Below are 15,858 nucleotides of genomic sequence, written 5' to 3' on the forward strand. Positions count from 1 at the left end.
TCCTATCCTCACTGTCATGTGGTACAGGCAGCAATCCAGAGATTACTACCTTCCAGGTCCTGCTTCTCAGCTTCCTTCCTAACACCCTGTAGTCTGCCTTCAGGACCTCCTCCCTTTTCCTTCCTATATTGTTGGGACCAATATGTACCACGACTTCTGGTTGCTTGCTCTCCCCTTCCAGGATATTGTGGACTCGTTCAGATACATCAGGGACCCTGGCACCTGAGAGGCAAATTACCATCTGTGTTTCCTTTTCGCATCAACAGAATCGTCCATCTGTCCCCCTGACTACAGAGTCCCCTGTTACTGATGCCATCTACTTCAGTTCCCTACCCTTCTGAGCCACAGGGCCAGACTCAATGCCAGAGGCACAGTTGCTGTTGCTTCCCCCAGGTAGGTCGCTACACCCCACCCCCCCAACAGTACTCAAAATGGAGTACTTATTGTTGAGGGGGAGCCACAGGGGTGCTCTCCCCTATCTGACATTCTCCCTTCCCTCTCCTGATGGTCACTCATTTATCTGTCTCCTGTAGCCTTGGGGTGACTACCTCCCTGGAACTCCTGTCTATCAACTCTTCACTTTCTCTAATAAGCTGGAGGTCATTGAGCTGCAGCTCCAGTTCCTTAACATGATCTCTAAGGAGCTGCATCTTGATGCACCTGGTGTCCATTGGGGAGGCCGGCAGTCTCCTGGAGATCCCACATCTGACAGCCAGGACAGAACACTTCATTTCCAGTGCTGATGAAGGCTCTCAGCCCGAGACATCGCCCGTATTCATTTCCATAGACGCTGCCTGAACCTGCAGAGTTCCTCCAGCGTTTTGTGTGAATCACAAAGACAAACCTGCCTTCACCTCCGTCAACATCAGACACACTGAGGACACTCTCGCATCAATGAAATGAACTGATTTCGGTCATCTCTGGTGCAGAGTGCCATGCTAAAAGGAGGACACCTGAGCGTATCTTGCAGCTTGGAAGCCTTCACGCTGCCTGGGGCCAGCTGAATCAATGCTTCACCTCCAGCTTTCTGCTTGAAGTTCGGGCTCCGACACTAGTTTACACCGACAACTCCGCCCGAGCCTCATGCCACCCGCTCCAAGCGTGTGTTGTGAATTGCTAGAGATGCCGCTGACCGGACACAGAACCTCACCTCCTTCAGGTTTCCTGTCCGCAGACCCAGTTCAGCCTGGTAATGTTTCAGAGCCTGTTCGTGGTCATCGAGGTCAGAAAACGTGGCCGCCAGTGAGATGTGTATAACCGCCAGCTCCCGGTCTGGTTTACCCAGCTGTTCCGCATACCTCAGCTGATGGAAGGAGGGGAGTGGGGAGAGTGAATGTGAGAGAGAATGCACACTGGGATGAGTGACAGATTTCCACCATCTGCTGTAACAGAACTATTATTCTATTAAAGATTAGCTTTACATGTCACACGTACATCGAAACATACAGTGGAAAGCATCATTTTGTGCCAATGACCCACACAGTCTGAGGATGTGCTGGGGACAGCCTGTAAGAGTTGTTGTGCTTCCAGTGCCAACATTGCATGCCCACAACTCACTAACCCCAACGTCTTTGGAGTGCCGGAGGAAACCAGAGCACCTGGAGGAAACCCACGTGATCAAGGTGCCATCTCCTTACAGAAAGCGTAGGGAATTTAACCCTAATTGCTGATCATGGACACTTTAAGGCTTTACTCTAGCCACTAATACGGGTAGGGCATACAGGTTCAAGCGTATTAGGATCATAGAAAAGTACAACAGAGAAACAGGCCCTTCAGCTCATCTCGTCTGTGCCAAACCATTTAAGCTACCCAAGTCCCATCGACCAGCACCCAGACCATAACCCTCCACGTACCTATCCAAACATCTCTCAAACATTGAATTCAAGCTCACATGCACCACTTGCACTGGCAGCTCATTCCACAGCCTCACGACCCTCTGAGTGAAGTTTCCCCTCATGATCCCCTTAAACATTTCATGTTTTCACCCCGAACCCATGATCTCTAGCTGTAGTTCCACCCAACCTCATTGGAAAAAGCCTACTTGCATTCCCCTCAATTTTGTATCCCACTATCAAATCTCCCCTCAATCTTGTACATTCCAAGCAACCTATTTAAACTGCAACTAATTAATTAGCATGTTTATTTCGGCTTTTTTCTTAAAGATGTGCTGTGTACCTCTTGGCTACCGCTGCATTCCTGCATGCTTTGTGGCAATGTATCGCTCGGCGGCCTGGAGGTGGGGGCCACTGCACCACCTAACCTGCGACGACTGAGTCTAACACACCATCATCAGTGTGCTCGGCGCTGTCCCAATTCCGGTAAGTGATACTACACTGTACATACATTATTTCTACTTTATATCGGCTGTGTATTTTTACTTGTTATTTGGTATGATTTGGCAGCTTCATAGCTTAAAGGTTACTGGAGAGAGTGTTCTTGCCAACAGCGCTTGTGTGAGATTTTCTGCCAACGGCGCTTGTGTGAGATTTTCGCTATGGAGAACAGTTCAGTAATGATTGTGGAAAAGTATTTCTACTTTATATAGGCTGTGTATTTATCATATCATTCCTGCTTTTACTACATGTTACTGTTATTTTAGGTTTTATGTGTTATTTGGCATGATTTGGTAGGTTATTTTTGGGTCTGCGAACACTCAAAAATTTTTCCCATATAAATAAATGGTAATTGCTTCTTCGCTATACGACATTCCGGCTTACGAACCATTTCATAGGAATGCTCTACCTTCGGATGGCAGGGGAAACCTGTATATAGTGACATACATGTACTTTGGTAATAAATATTCTTTGAATGACAGAGTAGGGTTGACGGGATGAATGGCCTGTTACATCGATGTAATGCCTGTACCCCACCCCCTGCCCCAGGTGGCTGACATTTTCCCCTCCCCTGGGAGACAGAAGCTGACACAGACACCCCTGCCCCAGGTGGCTGATGTTTTCCCCCGGGAGACAAAAGTAGACGCAGACACTGACACCGTCCTGTAACCAAGTTACCTGCATCTGGTAGTAGTCGATGGCTTTCTGGTAGCTGGAGACCTTGCAGCAGAGATCACCGAGCTGCTCGCACAGGCCCAGCGCATCTTGCCGCTCTTCCTTGCCCAGCTCGGACAGGGCCTCCTCCAGCCGGTAACCCTTCACAGCTGTGGGCAGGGCAAGAGCAGTGTTAGACAGGGGCTAGGGAGAGGGTGGGGACCCAGCTACCAGCTTCTCCAGGCTGGGGAGGAGCTCTTTTTTTGTATATATAACTGTTATTACCATCTATGGATGGACTCATTTCTCTGGGGGACTCACCATTCCTGGAAATCCTGCACTGTACTTAAAATGGTCACGTGTTCCCTCTCTTTGGACACCTTGGCATGAACGTACCCCCTAAGAGGGGCAGGTAATTGGCTCAGGCAGTACCCTTGATAGCATGCCACCTGGACCCATGAATGGTCATCTTAGCCAGGCCCAAGGTAACATCAGAACATAAGAAATAGGAGCAGGAGTCGGCCATCCGGTCCGTCGAGCCTGCTCCGCCATTCAGTAAGATCATGGCTGATCTGGCCATGGACTCATCTCCACCTACCTGCCTTTTCCCCATAACTCTCAATTCCCCCACTCTATCCAACCTTGTCTTAAATATATTTACTGAGGTAGCCCCCACTGCTTCACTGGGCACAGAATTCCACGGACTCACCACTCTCTGGCAAAGCAGTTCCTCCTCATCTCCATCCTAAATCTACTCCCCTGAATCCTGAGGCTATGCCCCTAGTTCTAGTCACACCTATCAGTGGAAACAACTTTCCTGCCTCTATCTTATCTATCCCTTTCATATTTTATATGTTTCTATAAGATCTCCTCTCATTCTTCTGAATTCCAGCGAATACAGTCCCAGGTGACTCAATCTCTCCTCATAGTCTAACCCCCTCGTCTCTAGAATCAACCTGGTGAACCTCCTCTGCACCCCCTCCAAAGCCAGTATATCCTTCCTCAAGTAAGGAGACCAGAACTGCACGCAGTACTCTAGGTGTGGCCTCACCAGTACCCTGTACAGTTGCAGCACGACCTCCCTGCTCTTGAATTCAATCCCTCTAGCAATGAAGGCCAACATTCCATTTGCCTTCTTGATAGCCTGCTGCACCTGCAAACCAACCTTTTGTGATTCATGCACAAGCACTCCCAAGTCCCTCTGCACAGCAGCATGCCACAATCTTTTACCATTTAAATAGTAATCTGGTCTTCCATTTTCCCTTTCAAAGTGGATGACCTCACATTTACCAACGTTGTATTCTATCTGCCAGACCCTTACCCATTCACTTAACCTATTTATATCCCTCTGTATCTTCTGCACAATTTGCTTTTCCACTCAATTTAGTATCATCTGCAAACTTAGATATACTACACTCAGTCCTCTCTTCCAGGTCGTTAATGTTTATCATGAACAGTTGTGGCCCAGCATCGACCGCTGTGGCACACTGCTCACCACTGATTGCCACCAGAGTAACACCCATATATCCCAACTCTCAGCTTTCTATCAGTTAACTAATCTTCTAACCATGCTAATACATCACCCACAACTCCATGCAGCCTTATCTTATGGATAAGTCTTTTCTGCAGCACCTGATCGAACGCCTTCTGGACATCCATGTGTCTCCCTGTATCCACTGCGCTCGTTATATCCTCAAAGAACTCCAGTAAGCTGCAGTAACTCGAGTAAGAGCAAGGCTACCAAGACATGTTCCGAGTAACTCTCACCCCCTCCTTACTGGGTGCCTGTAAAAGCCTTAGCATGAATTGCCCGAAGCTCCCCCAGCGCCTCCAGTCGGCTGTGGTGTGGTGTCAGGGTGCAGACCCGGCTTGTTGGAACCGCACCTACAAAGACGGACTCAGTCAGAGATGCTGAGCCACAGCTAGACCAGCAGGACGTGGTGGTTCTCTGCTGTTACAGCAGAACCGCTTTGGATGAGGGCAAATAATACTGAGGGAGGGGTGGGACTGAGGGAGCACCACAATGCGGGAGCTTTTGAAACAAAGTCAATTTCTTTTCTGAAATGAACCTTGAAGAACGGTGACGAGGATGGAGGAAGGTGTAGGACAGAGGTGTCTCATTTTTGGCAGAGTTTTCTTCTCGAAGAAAGGCTGTTTTGTTGAGTTTGTTGCATCTGTGCTCGGGCCACAACAGTGACAGGGTCTGACAGCTTGTCAAGGTTTGCATATGCGACTTTTACTGGGATCTGGGATGGAATTCTCTGGCTTTTAACATCGGTTAAGCCCTCTCCCACCTGGAGTTTTCAGCTCAGGACAACGAATGAAGAGTTCTGTGGTGAATTCTTGGCCTGTCACTCAGATCTAGTTCCTACGCAGGAGACATTGCTTCTGGTGAAAGAACTCCTGAAAAGACACCACCTTTCAGACTGATAACTCAACATGGTGCAATGTGATATCGCTGATAAGTGTTGAGACCAAGCTAATTCAGTGGAGTTTGATTTCTGACTGTTTAGGGCTTTATCACTGCACCCGAGTTCTCATATCTGTACCTGTGGGTGGGGATGAGGGAGTTATTGGGATTGATAAGGTGCACCAAAAGTCGCTTTTCTACCTGCAGTCTATGAGAAAGGTGTCCCTGGTCTTGAGTAGGGGACAAGTGTGGAAGGGGTCTTTAAAGGTAGACGGCAGCAGGCCCCGTATAGAAGATGACCCTGTACAACGTTCACCTTCACCTCCACGAAGTAGACCTCCTCTATCACCCGTGTTCTTTGGTTAAGTCGAGGTTGCTGGTCACCCAAGTCAAGTGGAGGCTGTTTTGGACATGTGTGTACCCCTCATCGTGAGCTATTCAGGGAGCTGGAATGTCTGGGGGATGCTGAGGGGTATTTTCACGTATTTGCACAGAAGGGAGCATCACTGGATCTGCAGGCATTACTATGCCTGCAAGGAGTTTGGGCGTATTCGTAAGAATTGCCCTAAACACCAGGCCGCTAACTCCATTGTGGTGGCACAGGAGGGCACTGCAGGACCTTCCCTCGTTGCCCTTGTTCCTCACCCCCCAGTTGTCCCTTCTGAACCCGTGGCATGGCTGGCGAGGAAGGATGAAGGGCAGGAAGGCTAAGAGGAAGAAGAAAAATCTCCAGGATCCAGGGCCTTCCCTTAGACCCAGCCTGGAGAGCAAGAACATCTCTGTGGCTCAGCAAAGGGCTGGGGGGGATGAGGTGCTGAGGATCAAGAGTTCTTCCGAAATGGAGGTCGCCAGACCTCCCCACATCGGAGGTACGAAAAGGAGGAGACGCACTTCCTCTGAATCTGTAGATCGGAAACTGGCTAAGGGGGAAGATTTACCTCGTGAAGGACTGCATCATTGGACCACATCTCCACAGAGCAGGCGTGGAAAGAGACTCACTCTGCCGAGACAGCGTCTCCTGAGTTGTAGCCTCTGTTTTGATGGGCACCCCTGCCAAACAGTGGTTGTCTAAGGAAGATGATTTGTCCTTGGGGGGGGGGGAGGAGTAGAATGCTCAGACTGTGCATCCGCTGGGGAGGGGATTAATTCTGGTTAAGGGGGGTTACGTGATGGGGGGGGGCGAATTCTCTCAGACAGTAGCCTCCATAGAAGCAAAGTAAACCTTCTAGAGGTGGACGAGCCCTGGGGTCTGATGGGATCCAGAGTACTTCTGGATCATTTTTCTCACCGGAGTGGACTGCCAAGGTCCCAATAAGTGGGAGGCCAAGGGTGGATGACCATGGTGACCCTGGTGCGGAGGCAGGCAAGCCCAGGGTGGCTTGAGCTCTTCTTTAGAACTTTGAGGAGGCTGATGGGATGTCCAAACTGGGGGTGGGAGGCACGGTATTGCCAGCCTTGCCCAAACACCAGGAACAGACTGTGGGTGTTGTTGTCAGGCCTCCCTGTAGCACTACTCCTGAAGCTGGAGCCATGCCGATGGTGGGACCACTCGACGAGGCTGTGCATGTGGGGAATGGGACTGTGAGGATGAAATGGCCTGGGATGCAGTGACAGGGTTGAAGAGGACTTTTGAAGCCGAAATGGTGGTGGAGCTCATCCCCAACAGTGAGACTCAGACTGTTACCACGGAGGACATTCAGGAGTTCTGAGCTGACTCTCAGCACAGACAGCCTTATGCCTGACTAGCCGCTGACTGATGAACAGACCTGTCTGGGATGTCCACACCATCCTTAAAAAGGAGAGGGAATCGGAAGTGGTTGGGAGGGAGCAATGCCATTTCAGGGAGTCAGGGATGCACGGGCACAGGGTGAGGAAATCACATACAAAACTTTGAAAGGGATAGATAAGATAGAAATAGGAACGTTATGGGGAAAAGGCAGGTAGATGGAGCTGAGTTTACAGACAGATCAGCCATGATCTTATTGAATGGTGGGGCAGGCTCGATGGGCCTGATGACCTAACCCTGCTCCTATTTCTTATGTTCTTATGTTTATGTAGCTCCCACCAGCCAGACATTGGCAAGAAGATGTAGCACAATCACGAAGGTCACAGTAGCAAGTATTAATACCAATGGCGGCAGGGAGTCTTTCCACAGGTTCCAGCATCTGTCGGTCCTCGGGGAATGTATACATGAGGTGAGCTTCCTGCAGGAAACCCACAGCATTCCAGGAGATGAATCCACCTGGCTCTTGGATTGGCAAGGGAAGGTCTACATGAGTCTCCTCAGCTCCAATTCAAACAGGGTGGTGAATTTGTTGATCCCAAACTTCCCATTGGTGATATTGAAAGTAAACGAGCTCTGGCCAGGCTGCCTGCTCCATCTCACTAAGTGTATGGATGGTGTACCGTTACACTTTGTTAGAGTGTACATGCCGAGCCCGGCCCGATGCAGGCGTGCTTGTTTTATGAGATAGCTGTGCTGTTGGGCTCCACTGACAGAGGACTGCGTTGTCCTTGGGGATGATTTCAGGGAGAGATTGCTCTGGTCCTCAGAGTAGTCGAGCATCAGTGCAGCTGCTGAGGGAGCTGGTTGGATCTTTTGATTGGGTTGACATCTGGTGGAGCCTCCATTCTGACGCCTGTGCCTTCTCCAGGAGGACAAGGGGAGGAGGAGGTTCACAACTCGACCAGCCTTTTCCAGGACACATGTCTCCTGTCTGTGAGCAGCCTCCGTGCGGTCGGTACCATTCTCAGACCACTACTTGGTGTGGATGGACCTTAACCCGCTGCCCACACAAGTGAGGTCTGCGTACTGGCATTTCTGCAACTCTTACGAGATCTGGAGCGTTCCTTACCCTTCCTTTAGTCTCCAGAGAAGTGGAGGGGTGCGCACGGGGAACTTTAGAAGCTGCAGGTAGAGGATGGCTCCTGTGTCACTGATCAGGCAAGAATCTTAAAACAAAAGATCGCTCATTTTATGCGGCCTGTTCCACTGGACCTGTGAGGAGGGACAGATAGTGCTGCGAGAAGCTCAGCACTGTGGCACCCAATGGCTGGACTCTCCTCTAACGATGGAGGAACTGACCAGTGCCCTCAACCAGCTACAAGGAGACAAGTCCCCAGGGTTGGACAGGTTGACTGTAGAATTCCACTGGGCCTTCTGGGACACACTGGGTGCTGACTGTGCCAGGGTCCCGTGCGAAAGCCCGGCAACGGATGAGATGCCCCTCTCATGGTGTAGGGTGGTCCTGCTGCTGAAGGGGAATCTTCACCATTGAGGAATTGGCACCCGGTGTCTCTCCTCTGCACCAAATACAAGATCTTTGCCCGGGCAATGGCAAGTTGCCCGGATTCCGTGCTGTCCCAAATGATCCACCCAATCCAGTCCACACTTTCCCAGGCCGGCCCATTCAGGACAATATCCACCTCGTCCACTATCCGATCCATCTGTCACACGAGGCTGGCCTGTCAGCCGCCTCTCTCTCAATCAGGAGAAAGTGTTTGATACGGTGGATCATGACTACCTCCTTGGGACAGCGTGTGTCGGACTCGGACCACGTTTTGATGCCCATGTCTGTCTGTTGCAAACTGCCGCGGGGTGCCTGACAAAGGTCAATGGATCCTTAATGGCACCCTTTTGCTTTGGGGGGAGAGGGGGGCAGTGCATCAGCGCTGCCTGATGTCGGGGCAACAGTACTCTCTCTGCCAGAAGCGGCTGACAGGTTTGGTTCTGCATGAGCAGGAGATGTAGGTCATCCTCTTGGTTGATGCCAATGACGTCCTCCCTATGATCACCGACTCTGTTGACCTAGAGAGGATCGAGGCTGTCGGTGGGTCTTCTCAGCCGCATCTTCTGCCAGGGCCAAACGGAGAAAGTGCTCTGGTCTTTTATTGGATCAGTGGGAAATGGACTCCCTGCCAGGGGAGCCAAGACCATTTGCATGGAGCAGCACACACCTCCTCTATCTGGGGGTCCACATAAACTCCAATGTGGAGACCTAGCTGGCAAACTGGTGGGACTTGGAGGTGCAAGCCTCTGAAAATTCAGAAACCTGAGGTACTAAGGGATTTGGGAGTCCTCATGCAGGATTGTAAGTTAAGTCAGAGGCAAGTCATTTTAAAATGACTAGAATACCAAGGCAAAGATGTAATGCTGAGGCTTTATAAGGCATTGGTCAGATAGCACTTAGAATATGGAGAGCAGTTTTGGGCCCATTACCTGTATCTTAAAAAATGTAGAGAAGCTTCAGGAGAAAGATCCCAGGAATGAAAGGGTTCACGTATGAGGAGTGTTTGATGGCCCTGGACCTGTACTCTGAAGTTTAGACGAATGAAGAGGTATCTCATTCAAACCTATTGAATATCAAAAGGCCTAGATAGAATGGATGTGGAAAGGATGTTTCCAATAGTGGGGGAGTCTAGGACCAGAGGGCACAGACTCAGAATAGAGGTACAACCATTCAGAACAGAGATGAAGTGAAATTTCTTTAGCCAGAGGGTGGTAAATCTGTGGAATTCATTGCCGCAGATGGCTGTAAGAGACTAAATGATTGGGTATAGTTAAAGCCATCCTTGATGGGTTTTTGATGAGTGGGTGTCAAAGGTTACGGGGAGAATGGGCTTGAGAGGGATAATAAATCAGTCACGATGGAATGGCAGATCAGACTAACGCCTCTCCTGTTTTATGGTTCCATCACAAGGTGCAAAAGGCACTCACCGTTTTTGAGATTTCTCCTCACTGTATCATGCTCTGACTGTTGCTGAGATCCCAGCTTAAACGCCTTCCTTAGGGATCGCTTGGCAGCCACAAAGTCCCCAAGAATCAGCATGATCTGGCATAGGGGAGTAAAGGGGACAGGTTGGGTTAAATGTTCCATTGCTGGTGCAGTTGTATCCCCACACTCCACAAAGCAGAACCTAGCACAGGTCACCTGCCTAAAGATTAAAGATCTGAAGTTTAAGATCAGCTTATTTGTCACGTACGTCAAAACAGATCTTTCAATTGCTGCCGGCATAAATCATTATGCTAACCGCTACACTACCGTGCCACCCTCTAATATCAACCAGACCAAAACATTCCCTCTCTGTGGAGCTGGTCCATTCACACTGATCTCCATTTTAAAGCAGCTGCCCATATTTATATGGAGCGCAGCCACAAGAAAACAATGATCCCCACCATCCAGGCCAGGCTCTCTTCTCACTGCTGCAGGAGATGCCAAACCACAGCTCCTAGAAGAATTATTACTCCTCAACCGGCATGGATAACTTCACTCACCTCAACTCTGAACTGAAACCTGTGTACTTACTTTCAAGGACTCTACAACTCATTTCCCAGTATTATTTATTTACATTTTTTTGTCTTTTGTACATTGGGAGTTTGCCCGTCTTTGTGTGGCTTTTCATGGATTCTATTGTATTCCTGGTATTTACTGTGAATGCCTGCAAGAAAATGGATCTCAGGGTGACATACACGCACGTTGATAAAAAAATTTACTTTGACCTTTGCAGTATCAGCTCACCAACAGAACCAACCAACTCAGTTCTGAGCATTTCACTGAGCTTCTTGCCTTAAAGGGTGGGAAGGCCATCGGGAGCAACAGACACTAAATACTCAGAAGTTAGGCAGCATCTATGGAGAGGAATAAACAGTCGACATGGAGTCGTGGCCCATGGGCAAGCCTGGCATCGACGTTGGTGCCGTGACTGGTGGGCGAGCCTGGCATCGACACCGGTGATGTGACTGGTGGCATCACCATCTAGTATGGAGGGGCCACTGCACAGGATGAGGAGAGTTTGCAGTGGATTGTAGACTCACCCAGCTCCACCAGGGACACCTTCAAAAGGTGATGCCTGAAGAAGGTGACACCCACCTTCAAGGCCCTCACCATCTCTCATTGCTGCCATCAGGGAGGAGGTACAAACGTCTGAAGATATACACAATGTTTTGGAACAGCTTCTTCCCCTTGCCATCAGATTTCTGAATGGACAATGAACACTAGCTTGTTAATTTTTTTTGCACTCTTCATTTTGGAAGTTATTGTCCTATTTATGCCTTTGCAGCATAACAACAGATTTCACAGCATACGATTTAGGGATAAAAAGCCTGATTCTGAAGTGCTGTAGTGATACGTTCGAAAGTCTTGTGAGCAACACGTTGGCGTAGTGGTCAGCGTTGCTCTCTACAGTGCCAGCAATCAGAGTTCAATTCCCCACTGCCCTCACCCTGTGGGTTTCCTCCGGGTGCTCTGGTCTCCTCCCACAGGCCAAAGACATAAAGGTCAGGGTTAGTAAGTTGTGGGCATGCTACGTTGGTGCTGAAAGCATGACGACTCCGGCGTGATGCCCCCAACAATCCTCGCACGGTGTTGGTCGTTGACGCAGAAGATGCATTTCACTGTATGTTTCAATGCACATGTGACAAAAAAAAACTAATCTCCAAGGGTGAAGGTGGCTAGAGGGGTGGGAGGCAGCTCTCGCCTCCCTCTCATCCTCCTCCGCTTCCCCCTGCCCAGTCCCCACCTCCTCACCCACCTGCCCAATGCTGCTGAAACACTCGCTCTCCATGAACTTCTCCTTCATCTTCCTGGCACACTCCTTGGCTGCCTCGAGCAAGCGGACGGCCTTGGCGTGCTCTCCGTTGCGACAGTGAATGTTCCCCAGGTTGACGTTGGCCCGGTACAGATCCTCGTACAACTTGTTCTGCCTGCATGAGGTGAGGGGGAATATGAAGCATGTTTAGCAGCAGGTGGATGGGCTGAATGGCCTTTTTCTGTGCTGTGTGACCTGATGGGCTAGTAATGAACAGGAAAGTCTGATGTCATGCACACGGACTGTGAAGGAGCTCATTCAGTGTCACGGCCACATGGCATTGGACAGACACCTCATGAAGGACTGAAGCAGAGCAGGAAAGTGGAGCTTCACTGATGTGAGTGGTTAACCTCGATTTCAAGAGGACTAGAATATAAAAGTGAGGACGTAATGCTGAAACTTTATAAGGCATTGGCCAGACCACACTTGGAATATAGTGAACAGTTTTGGGCTCTGTATCTACGACAGGATGAGCTGGCGTTGGGAGAGGGCTCAGAAGTGGTTCATGAGAATGATCCCGAGAATGAAAGGGTTAACATATGAGGCGTGTTCGATGGCTTTGGGCTTTTACTCACTGGAGCTGAGAAGAATGGTAGGATGTTCAGGAGCATCAGGACCAGGACAGCCAGACTGGGTGACAGCTTCTTCCCTTGTGCTGTGAGACTAATGAATACCCTGCCACCGTCGAGGTCTCATCACTAGGACAGGGAACTGTTTACTTGTGCTACACACGACATGCACTCCGAATTATTTTTTATAATACCATAAGTCATAGGAGCAGAATTGGGCCACGTAGCCCATTGGGTTTGCTCCATTTAAAAGTTCTATTTAAAATTCATCAGTCCACAGGACTTGTTTCCAAAATGCACCAGGCTTGTTTAGATGTTCCTTTGCTCATTGCGGCCAAAAAGTTCTATTCAAAAGGTTCAAAGGTACGTTTGGAGAAAAAAGGGTGCAGAATTTCATGAAAAGAACCCCTCTGCAACTGTTAAGCACGGGGGTGGATCGATCATGCTTTGGGCTTGTGTTGCAGCCAGTGGCACGGGAAACATTTCACTGGTAGAGGGAAGAATGAATTCAATTAAATACCAGCAAATTCTGGAAGCAAACATCACACTGTCTGTAAAAAAAAAAGCCGAAGATGAAAAGAGGATGGCTTCTACAATGGGATAATGAACCTAAACACACCTCAAATTCCACAATGGACTACCTCAAGAGACGCAAGCTGAAGGTTTTGCCATGGGCCTCACAGTCCCCTGACCTAAACATCATCGAGAATCTGTGGATAGACCTCAAAAGAGCAGTGCATGCAAGACAGCCCAATAACCTCACAGAACTAGAAGCCTTTTGCAAGGAAAAATGGGCAAAAATCCCCCAAACAAGAATTGAAAGACTCTCAGCTGGCTACAGAAAGTGTTTACAAGCTGTGATACTTGCCAAAGGGGGTGTTACTAAGTACTGACCATGCAGGGTGCCCAACTTTTGCTTCGGGCCCTTTTCCTTTTTTGTTATTTTGAAACTGTAAAAGATGAAAATAAAAAAAGTTTTCTTGCTTAAACTATTAAAGAAATGTGTCATCTTTAACTTTATGCCTTTTGAAAATCAGGTCATCTTTTACTTGCTTAGCCATTCACAGTAACAGAAATTTTGATCAGGGTGCCCAAACTTTTGCATGCCACTCTATGCAGAGTCAGAACTAGACTTGAACTAGATTTGCCACACCAGACTTAGGGGTGAAAGTGAGGGCGTCGGTAGGGTGGTAGAACATGCTTACTTAGAAAGTCAGCCCCTTATTTCTGATAGTATTAGTAAAATCCTGAGCTGGTCTCTGCCTCAGTGGTTGGCTCTGGCTCCAACCTTCAAACTGACACAAATATAATGCTGATAAAAAGTATTCACCACCCCTTGGAAGCTTTCATGTTTTATTGTTCTACAACATGCTGGATTTAATTTGGCTTTTTTGACACTGATCAACAGAAAAGACTTGTGCCAAAGTGAAAATAAATTTCTACAAATTGGTCTAAATTTATAACAATATTTAACACAAAATAACTGAATGCATAATTATTCACCCCTTTGGGTCAGTATTTAGTAGATTATAGCCTTGAGTCTGTGTGGATAGGTCTCTATCAGCTTTGCATATCTGGGCACTGCAATTTTTTTCCCCAATTCTTCTTTACAGAACTGCTCAAGCTCTGTCAGGTAGCATGGGGATCGTGAGTGAACAGCCCTTTTCAAGTCCAGCCACAAATTCTCAGTTGGATTGAGGCCTGGACTCTGACTTGGCCAATCCGGGGCATTAACTTTGTTGTGTAGCTTTGGCTTTATGCTTGGCATCACTGGCTTGCAGGAAAACAAATCTTCTCCCAAGTCGCAATTCTCTTGCAAACTGCATCAGGTTTCCTCCAGGATTTCCCTGTGTTTTGCTGCATTCATTTTACCCTCTACCTTCACAAGCCTTCCAGGGCCTGCTGCAGTGAAACATCCCCACAGCATGATGCAGCCACCACCATGCTTCACTGTAGGGATGGTGTGTTTTTGATGATGTGCGTTTAGTCTGATGGCCAAAAAGCTCAATTTTGGTTTCATCAGACCATAGAACCCTCTATCAGCTGACTTCTGGCAAACTCTAGCCAGGATTTCGTGAAAATTTTTTTCAACAGTGACTTTCCCTTTGCTATTCTCCCATAAAGCTGAGACTGGTGAAGCACCTGGGCAACAATTGTTGTATGCGCAGTCTCTCCCATCACAGCCACTGAAGCTTGTAACTCGTCCAGGTTTGTCATAGATCTCTCGGTAGCCTCCCTCACTAGTCCCCTTCTTGCACGCTCATTCAGTTTTTGAGGACGGCCTGCTCTAAGCAGATTTATATTCTTTCCATTTATTGATGATTGACTTAACTGTACTACAAAGGATACTCAGTGACTTGGAAATTTTCTTGTATCCATCTCCTGACTTGTGCTTTTTCAATTACCTTTTCGCAGAGATGCTTGGAGTGTTCTTTTGCCTTCATGGTATAGTTTTTGGCAGGATACTGACTCATGAACAATTGGACCTTCTTCCAGACACAGGTGTATTTTTATTATAATCAATTGAAACACTGACTGCACAGGGTGATCTCCATCTCACTGATTATGTGACTTCTAAAACCAATCGGCTGCACCAGTGATGATTTGGTGTGTCATATTAAAGGGGGTGAATACTTATGCAATCAATTATTTTGTGTTTTATATTTGTAATTAATTTAGATCACTTTGTAGACATGTTTTCACTTTGACACAAAAGAGTCTTTTTCTGTTGATCAGTGTCAAAAAAGGCAAATTAAATCCACTGCTATTCAATGTTGTAAAATAAGACATGAAAACTTCAAAGGGGGTGAATACTTTTTATAGGCACTGTACGTGCAAAAGTTTTTAGCAAAGGTAATGTTGCAGCTCTATAAAACCCTGGAAAGAGCACTTGTAGTATTGATTGCAGTTCTAATTGCCTCATTATAGGAAATATCTGGAAGCTTTAGAAGGGGTGCAGAGGAGATTTATCACAATGCTGCCTGGATTAGACAGCATGTCTTTATGAGGATAGGTTGAGTGAGCTCGGGCTTTTCTCTTTGGAGTGAAGGAGGATGAGAGGTGACTTGATAGAGGAGCACAAGATGATAAGAGGCATCGAGCAGATAGCCACAGACATTTTCCCCATGGCAAAAATGGCTAATTCAAGGGGACATAATTTTAAGATGTTTGGAGGAAAGTATAGGAGGGATGTCAGAGAAGTTTGATTGTTGTTGTTGTCATTTTTTTTAATACACAGAGTGGAACACCCTCCCAGGGGAGGTAGTAGAGGCAGATATATTGCAGACATTTAAGAGACACATGG

General features: G+C 48.0%; 1 protein-coding gene across 3 annotated transcripts in view; it reads right to left on the bottom strand.

Annotated features, from left to right (window-relative positions):
• The window catches only part of tonsl (tonsoku-like, DNA repair protein), a 96,958-nt gene that overhangs the window by 61,894 nt on the left and 19,206 nt on the right, over positions 1–15,858 (bottom strand). For 2 of the 3 annotated variants that reach the window (XM_063042442.1, XM_063042441.1), the window contains exons 6-9: positions 11,929–12,100; positions 10,115–10,229; positions 3,012–3,157; positions 1,151–1,303 (exon numbers count right to left, since the gene is read on the bottom strand). In XM_063042442.1, coding sequence (XP_062898512.1) covers positions 1,151–1,303; positions 3,012–3,157; positions 10,115–10,229; positions 11,929–12,100 — 586 coding nt within the window. The remainder of the gene's footprint in view (positions 1–1,150; positions 1,304–3,011; positions 3,158–10,114; positions 10,230–11,928; positions 12,101–15,858) is intronic. The other variant, XM_063042443.1, reaches the window with a different exon arrangement.

The sequence above is a fragment of the Mobula hypostoma genome, chromosome 3 (genome assembly GCF_963921235.1).
Source record: "Mobula hypostoma chromosome 3, sMobHyp1.1, whole genome shotgun sequence".
Classification (NCBI taxonomy): domain Eukaryota; kingdom Metazoa; phylum Chordata; class Chondrichthyes; order Myliobatiformes; family Myliobatidae; genus Mobula; species Mobula hypostoma.